Raw genomic sequence first — 12,570 nt, forward strand, 5'->3', positions numbered from 1 at the left:
AACCAAAGATACAGAGAAACCCTGTCTCGAAAAACTAAAAACAAAACAAAACAAAACAAAAAAACCTGTATTTTCTCTCATATTTAGTATCTAAACTGTACTATATACATGTAACATATAAGTGTAATGTATAAATGTAGGAAAAACCTAAAAACAACAGCAACTAGAAGGTAGACCATGTGAGGATAAAACAGTAAGTAAAAGAAAATGGAAACAACTCGTCCCCGTTCCTGTGACCCTGAGAACTGAACCCAGGATCTGTGCCCATGAGCTCTACCTTCATTCATTTTCTTTTTCCTCTTTATTTCACCAGCTTTTCTAAATTGTACAATCTAGCTTTGACTAATTGAACCTAGCCTCCCCAGCATCTAAAATTGTAGATTTGCACCATCGTGCCTGGCAAGGATTAACTTGTTATTCCTTTTTGTTTTTTACAGACAGAGTCACATAGCCGAAGCTGGCCTCAAACTCTTTGTGTAGCTGAGAATGACCCTGAACTCCTGATCTACCTCCCTCTACTTCCATGACCAGTGTCCATAGCCACTCCTGGGTTTGTGCTCAAACCCGGGGCTTCATGAAAGTCACATCTGAACATCGTGCTAATAATAGAAATAAAGACTAAAAATATCAGCTAAGGGGGCACATGCCTTGTAATCCCAGCACTCGGAAGGTGGAGGCAAGCCGATTTCAGTGAGTTTAAGGCCAACCTGGTCTACAAAGTGATTTTCAGGACAACTGACACTATACAGAAAAACCCTGTCTTTAAAAACAAAAACAAACAAACAAACAAAAATCCCCCCAAAAACTATCAGCTAAGATTAAACTTCACCATGATATGTGGGTGAAAATTTATTAGAAACACATAAAATTCATGTTGTTCAACTAAATAAGAAAGCTTCAAAATCGATTACAGAAAAGTTAACCTCTTTACGCCTCTGTCTAAAGGACCGGAGGAAGGACCAATGAGCATGTCTATTACTTCCGGACATTTCAAGCTTTGCCATGTCAAGCCTTCACATTGGTGGATATGTCCCCTGTTAACACTGGCTCCGCCCCGGAGAGCTGTTGATCCAATCATTTGCCATAGAGTGGTCCAGAATTTTCTTCAAGGTACAGAGGGGGTTTCTGGGAGAAACAAGGGATTCTGGGAGTTCCTCGGGTGATTGAGAGCTTAACGGCGTCTTGTTGCGCCCGCTCTGCTCTGCTGCCGAGGTGACTGGATTTTTGCGCTTGGGACTCCTGAGGAGAACAAAGTCAGGGAAAATCAACAGTCAGGTAGGGACATCCGTTGGCCTAGACACTAGTTGCGTCTGGCGCCCAGGCTGGGGCTGCCAAGGAAGGGTATGGCGAGGGTGTGTCGAGGGCCTTGTTGGACCCGCCTGAACGAGGTCAGGCCTAGTCTAGTCCCTTGTGGCCACAGGATGGATGAGAAGAGGTTGCTTGGGTATAGGACACAGAAGGCTGTGGGGTGGTAGGCTCTGTCTGCAGACTCTGAGGGAGAGGTCAGACGGGAGCCGTTGGGTGCAGGCAATCACGCGGAGAGAGTGATGAGGTGCCGTAGTCTAGGCCTTAGGGTGCTCAGTATGTCAGGCTGCGACTCTGCATGGGACTGGGCCCTGGTATGTGTGTACGTGTTCACGTGCCGGCATGTTGCGTGTGTGTGTGCGCGTGCACGTGCATGTGTGTGTTTCCTGCTTGCCTGCCCACATGTAATCCTAGCTATGGAAGGAAGGGTATGGTATGATGGTGAAAGGCCGAGCCCCTGAACAAATGGTACTCACACAGCGCAGACACCTCACTGTGGAGTGCCCATTTGGTCTTTGGCGGGGAAACATCTGTTGGGTCTCTTTGAGGCAGGGAGGGCTGCCTTTGGCGCACAACATGGCAGCCAACCTCAGCATAGAGGAAAGGGAGAGGGGAGGGGCGACAGTCCTGATGGGAGATGGGGCAATATTTTCCCCCTGGTGAGCCAACTCTCAGTGGTGGGGGACGTGTTAGGGTTCTGGAGCACCCTGATTCTGAGAGTGATAGGAGAAGCTTCTGGTGAAGAAATGAATACCTGCTGGCTTGGGATGGGGCAAAAGTCTATGGCTTTTTGGAGGCCAAAGGAGACCAACAATATTTAAGCACTTGGAGGCACCCTGCCATCTAGCCTAGAGAAGCTTACTGCTGACTAAATGAGCTTGTGTATTGCCATATGCCAGAACCTTGTGAGTGGCAGGTGGGCAAATCAGAAATGTTCACTGCTTGAGGGTGGAGGGCATACAGAAGACAAGGCTAAGTGGCTTCCTGGGATGAATGTGAAGATGGAATGGTGCCTCTATGGGCTGGTGCTGTGCATTTGGGATCAGAAAGGCTTGACAATCCACAGATCCACTATGGGGGACATAGCAGCCATGTGAATTGCAGTGCTGTATATTGTACAATTTTCTAAATAAACCATTCATGCATTGAGCAACAAATTTTTTTAAAACATATCTTTACAGGTTACAAGCAGTAACGTGGGCTTGTACTCACAGATATTGAAGAGGCCAAGGCAAGAGGATCACTTAAAGGTAGGAATTCTATCCTGAGAAAATACCAAGCATTTAAAAGTATTGTATTTTAGTATATAATCTTTTAAAACTATGGTGAAATTCTTTCTGAAATTAATACTGTGTATTTTTTGCTAGTGTTGACAATAGAACGCTGGAAAGCTGTTAATGGCTAAATATTTGGAATCCCATGGGTCAAAAAAGTATGATTTGCCTTATATATTGGAGATAAATTTAACTACAAGGAAATATTTCAAAGTCAATAATAAAAAAACACAACTTGCCAAAATTAAGAGGGCAGATAAAGAAGGGATCAATAGAAAATTGTTTTAGACATTTTTTAATTAGAAAAGAACAAATATAGGCTGACAAGGTAACTAAGAAGGTAAAGGCTCCTGACACCTGGAGTTTGATTACCCAGGCTGACCAGGTGGAACTATAGGAATTCCTGAAAGTTTTTTTTATTCATTTATTTATTAAAAATTTCCACATCCTCCCATTTCCCTCCCCCTCCCTCCTCCCCCTCCCCTCCCTCTCCAGTCCTAAGAGAGGGTAGGGTACCCTGCCCTGTGGGAAGTCCAAGGTCCTCCCCTCCATCCAGGTCTAGGAAGGTGTGCATCCAAACAGGCTAGGCTCCCACAAAGCCAGTGCATGCAGTAGGATCAAAACCTAGTGCCATTGTCCTTGGCTTCTCAGTCAGCCCTCATTGTCAGCCATGTTCAGAGAGTCCGGTTTTATCCCATGCTTTTTCAGTCCCAGTCCAGCTGGCCTTGGTGAGCTCCCAACAGATCAGTTCCACCGTCACAGTGGGTGGGTGCACCCCTCCAGGTCCTGACTTCCTTGCTCATGTTCTCCCTCCTTCTGCTCTTCATCTGGGCCTTGGGAACTCAGTCCAGTGCTCCAGTGTGGGTCTCTGTCTCTATCTCCATCCATCGCCAGATGAAGGTTCTATGGTGATTTGCAAAATATTTATCAGTGTGGCTATGGGAGAAGGCCAGTTCAGGCACCCTGTCCTCTGCTGCCCAAGGACCTAGCTGGGGAAATCCCCTTGGACACCTGGGAACCCCTCTAGAGCCAAGTCTCTTGCCAACCCTAAAATGGCTTCCTTAATTAAGATATCTTCTTCCTTGCTCCCATATCCACCCTTCCTCCATCCCAACCATTCCACTCCCCCAAGCTCTCCCCAATCCTCCTCTTCTCCCTTCTCTCTCCCCAATTTCCCTCCCCCCCAACCCACTCCACACCTCCATGCTCCCAACTTTTGCCCAGCAATGCTTGTCTACTTCCAATATCCAGGAGGATAAATATATGTTTTTCTTTGGGTTCACCTTCTTATTTAGCTTCTCTAAGATCACGAACTATAGGCTCAATGTCCTTTGTTTATGACTAGAATCCACTTGTGAGTGAGTACTGGGTTATCTCACTCAGTAAAGTGTTTTCTATTTCCATCCATTTGCATGCAAAATTCAAGATGTCATTGTTTTTTACTGCTGAGTAGAACCCTAAAGTATATATGTGCCACACCTTCTTTATCCATTCTTCTATTAGGGGCACCTAGGTTGTTTCCAGGTTCTGGCTATTACAAATACTGCTGCTATGAACATAGTTGAACAACTGCTTTTGTAGTATGATTGGGCATCTCTTGGGTATATTCCCAAGAGTGGAATTGCTGGGTCCTGAGGTAGGTTGACTTCCAGTTTGCTGAGAAACTGCCACACTGATTTCCAAAGTATTTGTACAAGTTTGCATTCCCACCAACAATGGATGAGTGTTCCCCTTACTCCACATCCTCTCCAGCATAGGCTATCATTGGTGTTTTTGATTTTAGCCATTCTGACAGGTGTAAGATGGTATCTCAAAGTTGTTTTGATTTGCATTTTCCTGATTACTAAGGAGGTTGAACATGACCTTAAGTGTCTTTTGGCCATTTGAACTTCTTCTGTTGAGAATTCTGTTAAGTTCAGTACCCCATTTTTTAATTGGGTTAATTAGAGTTTTAATGTCTAGTTTCTTAAGTTCTTTGTAACATGAAGGGGCCTGCTTGTTGGGGTTTATGTCCTGCCCAGTTCCCCACAGCTGGCAAGCCCCAAAGAAAATCATACATAGGTCTGCATAGGTTATAAACTGATTGGCCCATTATCTCAGTCTTCTTATTAGCTCTTGTAGCTTATATTAACCCATTGTTCTTATCTATGTTAGCCACATGGCTTGGTACCTTTCTCAGCTGGGTAGATTACATCCTGCTTCTTTGGTGGTCTGTGCAGGAGAGCGGGAAGAGCTTCCTTCTTTCCAGAATACTCCTGTTCTCATCACACTGCCTCTACTTCCTGTCTGGTTGACCCACCTGTACTTCTTGCCTGGCCAATCAGCATTTATTCAAAACATGATTGACAGAATACAGACAATTCTCCCACACCAGTTCTTTATATATTTTGGAGATCAGACCTTTATCTGATGCGGGGTTGGTGGAGATCTTCTCCCATTCAGTAGGTTGCGTTTTTGTCTTAATGACAGTGTCCTTTGCATTACAGAAGCTTCTCAGTTTCAGGAGGTCCCATTTATTCATTGTTGCTCTTATTGTCTGTGCTACTGGGGTTATACCTAGGAAGTGGTCTCCTGTGCCCATGTGTTGCAGACTACATCCCACTTTCTTTTCTATCAGGTTCAGTGTGGTGGGATTTATATTGAGGTCTTTAATCTATTTGGACTTGAGTTTTGTGCATGGTGATAGATATGGATCTATTTTCATTCTTCTATAGGTTGACATTCAGTTATGTCAGCACCATTTGTTAAAGATGCTTTCTTTCTTCCATTGTATACTTTTAGCTCCTTTGTTGATAACCAGGTGTTCTTAGGTTTGTGGGTTAATATCCGGGTCTTCGATTCAATTCCATTGGTCAACATCTCTGTTTTTATGCCAATACCAAGCTGTCTTTATTACTGTGGCTCTGTAATAGAGTTTGAAGTCAGGGATGGTAATGCCTCTGGAAGTACTTTTATTGTATAGTGTTGTTTTGGCTATCCTGGGATTTTTTGTTTTCCCATATAAAGTTGACTATTGTTCTCTCAATGTCTGTGAAGAATTTTGTTGGGATTTTGATCATGATTGTGTTGAATTTATAGATTGCCTTTGGTAGAATTGCCATTTTTACTATGCTGAGCCTCCCAATCCTAGAGCAAGGGAGATCCTTCCATTTTCTGGTATCCTCTTCAGTTTCTTTCTTCAAAGACTTAAAGTTCTTGTCAAATAGATCTTCCACTTCTTTGGTTAGCGTTACCCCAAGATATTTTATGCTATTTGTGGCTGTCGTGAAAGGTGATGCTTCTCTGAATTCCCTCTCTGCATCCTTATCCTTAGTGTATAGGAGGGCAACTGATTTTTTGGAGTTGATCTTGTATCCTGCCACGTTACTAAAGGTGTTTATCAGCTGTAGGAGTTCTTTGGTAGAATTTTTGGGGTCACTTATGTATACTATCATATCATCTGCAAATAATGAAAGTTTGACCTCTTCCTTTCCCATTTGAATCCCCTTGATCCCCTTATGTTGTCTTATTGCTATTGCTAGAACTTCCAGCACTATGTTGAAGAGACATGGTGAGAATGGACAGCCTTGTCTTGTTCCTGATTTTAGTGGTATGGCTTTGAGTTTCTCTCCATTTAATTTGATGTTAGCTGTTGGCTTGTTGTATATTACTTTTATTATATTTAGATATGAACCTTGTATCCCTAATCTCTCCAAGACTGAAAGTTGTTTTTTAATCTCTATAGGGCACTTGATAAGACACATGTACTCACAGACATACAATAAATTTTATGTAACAAAAAGTAAAGAACAAATGCCTAAGATAGTGATCTAAGGGTCAGTTTAAAGAAACTAGAGTCAGGACCAAGAGTAAATCTAATTTATAAAGTGTCAAATGAAGAAATGTTGTACATAAGTGAGGATATCAGCAATGTATACAAACAACACAAATGTTCCTTTAAAGAGTTGTAAAACTGGAACCGGGTGGTGGTGGTGCACACCTTTCATCCCAGCACTCAAGAGGCAGAGACAGATAGATCTCTTGAGTTCGAGTCCAGCGTAGTCTACAGAGCAAATTCCAGGACAGCCAGGGGTACAAAGAAAAACTCTGTTTTGAAAAATCAAAATAGAGTTGTAAAACTGATGAACACTACTGATCAAGATAAAAGAACAAAAACTAATATCAAGAATGAAAAGAAGACACTGTATCAGGCTATGCAGACATTTAAAAAGAGAATTGAATGTTAAGTGTGGATTTTCACCAAAGCTTGAAAACTTACAAATTGCAGGTTTCTTCAGGAGACAGAACATACTAGAACTGCCACTAGATAAAATATTGTAAATAGATTTAATTTGTTAAAGATTTTCTTAAAACTAAACAAAATGGACCTAATAGGACTGGTCCTACACTTTATGAGGAAGCTTGGTGGGACCTGGATTGCCTGCCATCAATATGCCTTTCTGTCTTTTCCACTCACAGGAGGAGAAGCCTGCTTCAGTCAGCACACATCCCTGTCTGGTCATGTTTCCTTCCAAGTTCACTGCTATGGGACTGGCTATTCTTCAGGACTGGTGCAGGTGGATGGGTGCCAATGCCCAGCGCTCTCTGCTCATCCTGGGTATCCCCGATGACTGTGAGGAAGAAGAATTCCAGGAGGCTGTGCAGGCTGCCCTCAGGCCCCTGGGCAGGTACCGAGTGCTTGGCAAGGTCTTCAGAAAAGAGATCGGGGCAAAGGTCGCTTTGGTTGAATTCGCTGACAATTTAAACCAAAGTCTGATCCCCCAACAAATACCAAATGATAGGGGGCCCTGGACTGTGATCTTCCTGCCTCCAGTCCCTGATATCGAGCTACAGGACACATTCAATTTCCCTGCACAGGCTCACGGGCAAGCTTTGGAAGGGTCTTCAGGTGGGGCAGGGGCTTCAGGTAGATCAGGGGCTACAGTGGAGGAAGGAGATGTAGTTAGGGCTGTGGGTGAGGCAGGAGGAGCAGCTGAGGAAGGAGCCGAGGATGAGGCAAGAGTACCTGTTGAGGAAGGAGCCGAGGGTGAGGAGGGAGGAGCAGATGTGGCTCCTCCTGCCCCCTTCCTACTGGAGGAAGGAGCTGCAGCCAAGGCAAGAGTGTCAGAAGAGGAAGAAACAGAGGGTGAGGAAGGAGCGGGTGAGGCAGGAGGAGCAGCCCAGGAAGAAGCTGCAGCTGAGGTGAGCATGTCAGATGAGGAAGGAGCAGCGGATGGGGAAGGAGTTGTAGATGAGGGAGGGGTTGTGTATGAGGCAGCAGTAGTAGATGAAGCAAGATTGTCAGACGAGGGGGCTGTGGATGGGGAAGATGATGTAGTTGAGGCAGGGGCTGCGAGAATGTCTGATGAGGAGGGAGCTGGAGGTGACATGGGGGTCGCAGGTGTTATAGGAGCTATGGGTTGGGCAGGGGCTGCAGGTGAGGTAGGAGCTGCAGGAGAAGGAGGCGTTTTAGAGGCAGGAGCAGGAGGTGATGAGGGGTCTGCAGGTGATGAAGAGGGCTCTGGAGATGATGAGGGGTTTGCAGGTGATGAGGGCTCTGGGAGCGATGAGGGGTCCGCAGGGGATGAAGGCTCTGTGGATGATGGAGGGGCCGTGAGAGAAGCAGGAGCTGTAGGAGAGGATGAGGCAGGAGCCGTAGGTGAGGCAAGACTGTCAGATGAGGAGGGAGCTGCAGGTGACATGGGAGTTGCAGGCATTCTAGGAGCCGTGGGATTGGCAGGGGCCGCAGGTGAGGCAGGAGGCTCGGGTGAGGAAGGGCCCTTTGATGTGGCAGGAGGGGCACGTGGGGCTGGAGCCTGGACCCAGCAGTGGGGCCAAGCCGTGCAGCCCATCCTGGAAAACATGGCCTACCAGGAGCTGAGGCACTTCTCTGGGATGGAAGAGCCCGGCTGTGGGGGTCTGTCTTTTGAGAGCTGGCTGGACCACGCCAATGACATGCTATACATGTGGCGCCACATATCCGAGACGGAACGGCGTCGGCGGCTGGTCGAGAGTTTGGGCGGCCCTGCCCTGGATCTCCTGTGTGAGCTTCTGGAAGAGAATCCAGACACCCCTGTGCAGGACTGCCTGGCTGCACTGTTGAAGGTGTTTGGCAACAAGGATCCCGTGATGACCGCGCGGATGAAGTTCCTGACTTGCTCCCAAGGGCCTCAGGAGACACTCTTTGCCTATGTGATGCGCCTGGAAGGTCTGCTGCAGATGGCCGTGGAGAAGGGGGCCATTCAGCCTGCAATGGTGGATCAGGTGAGGGCACGGCAGGTGCTAATGCGAGCCCGGCCCAACCAGATGCTGCAGAACAACCTGAGGAGGATGCGACTGGAGAGGCGGCCACCTGGCTTTGTTGGGCTGCTCAGACTTGTTCGGGAGACTGAGGCATGGGTGGCAGCTCTGGTAGAAAATGCAGTGGTCCAAGTAGGGGAAGGGGTGGAAGTGCATGGTGGAGAGCTGGATGTGGTCCAGGCTGCCCTTGTTGGTGTTGGGGGCACTGAGCCTGCTCCTGCTGTTAGAGAGGCCCTTCCAGCCAGTGAAGCTGCTGGCCAGGCTGCTGCTGCTGTTCTTGAGCAAGCTGTTGAGGCTGCTGCCGATATTGATGGTGCCGCAAAGGCAGGCCTTGATTCTGACGAGGCCAAGGTCTTCCTTGTCACCGACAGAGATGAAAATGTGTTGGCCCCTGCTGGCTCAGGCCAGGCAGGACCCACTGAGGGTCCAGGTGTGCCTGAGAGCTTGACCAGTGCAGGAGAGCAAGAAGTAGAGCCTGTACCAGAGGGGCTGAAGGAAGAGTCAGAAAATGAGGATGGGGCATGGGAAGGTAGTCACCCCAAATCCTTTGGCAAATAGGTTGACAAGGTTCAAGGGCTTCCTCCTTCCTCAGGCAGTTTTTAGAGGCAGGCAAGGGAAGCCCAAGGCCCATGCTTCACCCCCAAAGTACAGCAGGGCCCAGAAAAAGTTTTACCCAACCTTAAACCAATTCTCTCCCACAAATGCCAAAGGGGTTCTGGCTACCTCCAGTACCACCACCACCTCTCATTTGAGTTATCCAGATGACCACATTTGCCACCAAGTAGAGTCAGGAGAGGTTCCCTTTCCCATGACAATGTTACCTCCAGAACTAGTCCTGACCTGTTCTGGCTTGACTTGCCTGAAACCCATTGCTGAGGTCCCAGCAACAAAATTAAGGATGTGGCCTGAGAATGCACCCTCTCTAGTCTGGAAGATGTGGGAAAGAGGCCATCCCAACACTTCGGGTACTTCATTCTCCCGGCAAAGGCAACCCACCGCCTCCCATTTGCAGTGTCTAGGCAGGCAGGCTGCTTTCTGCCAGGGGAAGTTCACTCTTACCTGTCTGCCTTATAATGCCAGCTCCCCAGAGCGTTCACCTTCACACACTCCCCCTCATCCATTGGTTTTGTGCCAAGCCATGAGATACGTTAAACTGGGCAAGTGGAAATTCTGGTCACCTGGTCAGCCACTTCCATACAGACGAGTGCAGTGAGCTGCTGTGCTAGTCAGGCCTTTCCTGTTCTTTGTGAGCTACTTAGCTGCTTTCTCAGTGTGAACCTAGGTCTACCACTGACTGATTGTCTTCCAGATATGTGCATTATAACCTGAGCAGGTCTTTTCCGAAGGCCCCAAGTCCAGCATCATGAGCCAGCTGGAAGAACAGACGACACCAAGGGATTTACTGATGCTTATCTTGTGACTGTCACTTGATTGCTCTGCACAGGCAAAAAGACTTGGACCTGGGAAGGACTTGAACATCATGTTTTTGTTCCGTTTAAGTTGTTATTCATGACCCCTATATCCTCTGCGTTTTGATATCTGATGTATACTGTAACTGGCCTGTGTCAACAATAGGGCAGCCCCGCCGGGTCATCCTCCAAAGTAAATGAGTATCACCAGAGGCCATTGTCTTGATAAGATGCACATCTTGGATGTTTGAAAAGGTAGAAAACGGTGAGGGGCTCCAAGCTGCTTTCAGAGCCCTGGGAGGAGTAGTCTGGGAACTGTAGCTTCTGGTGACTATGATGTATTTCTGACTAGTGTTTTGTTTTACATTTTTCAATGGTTTCATTAAATGTTTTTCTTTAATAAATTTTTTGGATGTTTCAGCTGTATCTAACCTTTTCCTTGGGCAGTTGGGGAAGGAATGGGTTTACAGGAGTATGAAATTTCAGCTTGGCACCCATGGGATATATCGTTACTGAGAGGGTAAGGAGTAAGCACTTCAATAAGTGAGCTAGGGATTGTGAGAGATGATATGTAGTTCAGTTTCACTGGTCTAATTTGGGTTTTTGAAAATATTGTACCAGCCGGGCAGTGGTGGCGCATGCCTTTAATCCCAGCACTCGGGAGGCAGAGGCAGGCAGATCTCTGGGAGTTCGAGACCAGCCTGGTCTACAAGAGCTAGTTCCGGGACAGGCACCAAAGCTACAGAGAAACCCTGTCTCAAAAAACCAAAAAAAAAAAAATGAAAATATTGTACCAACCTGACATGATGACCCATGAGTAATCCCAGCACTTGTTAGACTTACAATTGTAGTCTAACCATGCAGGGACTTTGAGGACAGCCTAGGCTACAGCTACATGCAAAACCCTATTAATTTTTATTTATGCATATGTGTTCATATGCCATTTGTGCAGGTGCCTGTAGAGGCCAGAAGAGGATTTTGGATATCCTGACGTTGGAGTTTCAAGTGGCTGTGAGCTGCCCAGTGTGGGTGCTGGAAACAGCTATGCTCTTAACTGCTAGGCTGTCTCTTAAAACATGCAAAATGACTTTTGTTGATGCTGGTTTTCTTAGTTTAAGGACAGTACCACATTGAAAAGACAATACTAACCATTATACCACTTTTCACGTTTTGTTACTCTGCCAGCTGTGAGCCACACTGACCTGAGGCCTGTGGTAGACTGAATACCTCTAGCCGCTGGCCTTCAGTCTTACTGACAGTGCCAAATACCTAGGCTAGCACTGGCTGTGGGGTTCTATGTGGCTCAGGGTGTAAAACAGAGAGTACCTTTCAACCCTGTGTCTTTCCTTACATCAATGTAGCCCCCAACTATGAAGTGTGAGCATTATATTCAGCAATATGTCGATAGAACTGGCTGTGTAAAGGCCCTGAGCAAGGAAAGAGAGGCTGTGGTGACCTGTAAATGTTTGTCATAGCATTTACTCTGTGTGCTACCAAGCCAGAATAGCCCACCGGGGAGAGAGTACAGGTCAGGACCACCCCTATCTGGAGTTTTGGCCTGAATACCCTCAAATTGAGAGTTCATCCGTGGGGTGAGATGTAGCAAGCCTATCATAATGTACTCGAAGGGCTATGAGTTGTACCTGTTGTATCTATTTTTGGAATGCTTGTTTCAGCCTTTGGAGAATGCATGGGCCAAAAGACATATCAATGATCAATAAACAATAGCCATCAGTCCAATTATGGAAGAGATGGATATGGCAAGCCATGGTGACCAATTAAACCAGGTCTCATAGGGGGTCCTTGACTTAAAGGACTTAAATCAATATCTTTTCTTAACTCATCTAGGGTTCTTTTTTTTTTTTTTTTTTGGTTTTTCAAGACAGGGTTTCTCTGTGGTTTTGGAGCCTTCATCTAGGGTTCTTGTGACTATCCCAGAATGGTCCACATAGAAGCAACATTCTTCTCCAAGTGACCTGCAAATTCATCCCTGTTCCATAAACAGCAAGTCCAAGCCTCTCCTATTTTGTAATGTTACCCTTGCTAAAGAATACAAAGACTTTTGTAAATAACTTGATGTAGTCTCTGTCTTTTCTAATTATGTCCAGTCCAGTCTGCTCACATCCCCAGGAAGAACAACAGTAATCAGGAGCTGCCCCGCAGTTTCTAATAGCAGAGGCAGTCGGTTGCTTCCTGGGCATACATAAAAGGGTGTCTGCAGGAAGGCATGTCTCCTAAGGACATTAGAACACCCAGACTCATTATGGTAAGATGCCTGAGGTAGGGTGCATCCCTGAGAGCCT

The 12,570-nt window shown here is 46.4% G+C and overlaps 1 protein-coding gene across 1 annotated transcript; it reads left to right on the forward strand.

The window, feature by feature from the left end:
- Nucleotides 1-7,079: 7,079 nt before the first annotated feature.
- On the forward strand, nucleotides 7,080-9,416 carry LOC130867188 (paraneoplastic antigen Ma6F-like). The gene is made up of 2 exons (XM_057758900.1): nucleotides 7,080-8,064; nucleotides 8,104-9,416. The coding sequence occupies exons 1-2, from the start codon at nucleotides 7,080-7,082 to the stop codon at nucleotides 9,414-9,416; spliced, it is 2,298 nt and encodes a 765-aa protein (XP_057614883.1).
- The last annotated feature ends 3,154 nt before the right edge of the window (nucleotides 9,417-12,570 follow it).

The sequence above is a fragment of the Chionomys nivalis genome, chromosome X (genome assembly GCF_950005125.1).
Source record: "Chionomys nivalis chromosome X, mChiNiv1.1, whole genome shotgun sequence".
NCBI lineage: Eukaryota > Metazoa > Chordata > Mammalia > Rodentia > Cricetidae > Chionomys > Chionomys nivalis.

What these genes read in the sequence shown, in the direction of transcription:
- LOC130867188 (XM_057758900.1), top strand. Translation starts at nt 7,080, where the DNA reads ATGTTTCCTTCCAAGTTCACTGCTATGGGACTGGCTATTCTTCAGGAC. An exon ending in AGGTGATGAGGGGTCTGCAG is followed by an intron (nt 8,065 to 8,103) that starts GTGATGAAGAGG and finishes AGGGGTTTGCAG; the next exon opens with GTGATGAGGGCTCTGGGAGC.